Consider the following 1,905-nt stretch of genomic DNA (forward strand, 5'->3'; position numbering starts at 1 on the left):
ATTAACTAATATGTTTTTAATTTTATTTTATATATTTATTTTTTATTTTGTGTAGGTAGGTTAGTTAGAAGAGTTAGGGCTATTAAGTTATTAGATATTTAAACAATTATAGATCGGTATTGTTTAATTATTTTAAATTATTTTGTTTAAATTACGTGAAATGATTTTTTTGTTGGTTATTTTTCATTGTTTAAATTGTCTTTTTGAAAGTATAAATTGATTTAACACTTAAAAATTTTATGGATATTTTAAATATTTAAATTTCATAGCTATTTGTGCTTTTGAAACTTAAACTACAACTTCATGATTATGGTTAAAATAATGATTCTAACAATTTAAATTTATTTGTGAACACAATGAGTAATTAAATAAATCAATTATTATCTTTTTAAGCTTTATATTTTTTTTAAAATAAATAATAAATAATTAATTATAAAATATTAAATAATTTAGATATAAAAATTACAAAGCATCAAGTATATTTTATGGGGAGACATTTAATTATTACTGATTAAATAGCACATGCTCTCACATATACATCACTTAATGTAACCCAATACTTCTTCCAAACTTTATCTTAAATTTAAATTATGCTCTCCACTCTCAATAATTAAATACCACATGCTCTCACATATACATCACTTAATGCTATTTAACCCATTACTTGTTACGAACTTTATCTTAAATTTAAATTATGATCTCCACTCTCTTTTTCTTGGTGGGTGAAGAGACACTACAAATTTAATACAATGGTTTGGTGGTTGCTTCGACTTCATATCGTATATCCAACTTCCTGTCCCGAGCTTTCTATGCTAACCCTTAATCGAGTGGGGACTTTAGTAGCCAAATTTACCCCTTTTTCAATAAATATCTGGGATTTAGTTCAATGCGAAACTCACTAGGGTTGTTTCCGGGCCTCTCATTGATCCATTTCAACTATTTAAACTCTCTACACCCATGCATTTCCATCCATTTGCCTACTCCATTAAGACCATAGCAGAGGTGTTATAGATCATAAGAAAGAATGGCTCCTCAGGTTGCCAGTGATGATAAGAAAGCCGGGGCAGAAGTCTACTATGGAAGCGAAATTTGCAGGAAGAAAACCGTGGAATTGCTTGAACAGGCAGGCCTTCCGAATGGCCTCATACCGCTTGATGATATTCAAGAATGTGGTTACGTGAGGGAAACTGGGTTTGTGTGGATGAAGCGGAATAAGAAGGTTAAGCACGAGTTCAAGGCAATCGGGAGATTGGTGCAATATGATACAGAGATCAGTGGGTATGTTGAGCAACACAAGATGAAGAAGGTGAGTGGAGTGAAGAGCAAGGAGCTTCTTGTGTGGATCACCATCTGTGAGATCTCCATTGATGACCCAGCAAGTGACAAGATTTGCTTCAAGAGCGCTATCGCTGGGATGGAGAAATCCTTCCCCGTGGGTGCCTTTCAAATTGAAGAGAATGATAACAAATAAAAGATGGTTTCTTTTAATAAATAAACACGTATTAAAAACACTGCACTAGCGTGCACGTTTAATTTAAAAGATTTGAATAGCCAGTGAATGTTTAATAATTTTGAGATCTACTCATGATAAATTCTTGCTTATGATATCTTATTATCATATTTGATATTTTTTTTTAAACTTAAATTTGATTTAAATCTCTCAGCAATATATAGACTATGTGTTCATATGCAGAATTAGCAGCGTTAGTAATGGAAACCGTAAATTGATTGAAAGATGAATTTTATATATATATATATCATCTTGACTGTTAAGAGGGTTTAGTGTGTATATAGATACTCATCATAGATCCTCGTCTGGTCTTTGTTAGTAATGTAAACTTTGTATTGTGATGAAAAGGTTAAATTTTTTTTTTAGTTTTTTATATTTATTGATTTCTCCAATGT

General features: G+C 30.7%; 1 protein-coding gene across 1 annotated transcript; it reads left to right on the forward strand.

Moving 5' to 3' along the window:
- The first annotated feature begins 704 nt into the window (after positions 1–704).
- LOC149181825 (uncharacterized protein At5g01610-like) lies at positions 705–1,532 on the forward strand. The gene has a single exon (XM_089418410.1). It carries the CDS (start codon positions 1,025–1,027, stop codon positions 1,469–1,471), a length of 447 nt encoding a protein of 148 aa, XP_089274536.1. The 5' UTR covers positions 705–1,024; the 3' UTR covers positions 1,472–1,532.
- The last annotated feature ends 373 nt before the right edge of the window (positions 1,533–1,905 follow it).

Source organism: Pinus tabuliformis, chromosome 3_2 (assembly GCF_031772625.1).
Source record: "Pinus tabuliformis cultivar Carrire ecotype Pingquan chromosome 3_2, CPIR1, whole genome shotgun sequence".
Lineage (NCBI taxonomy): Eukaryota > Viridiplantae > Streptophyta > Pinopsida > Pinales > Pinaceae > Pinus > Pinus tabuliformis.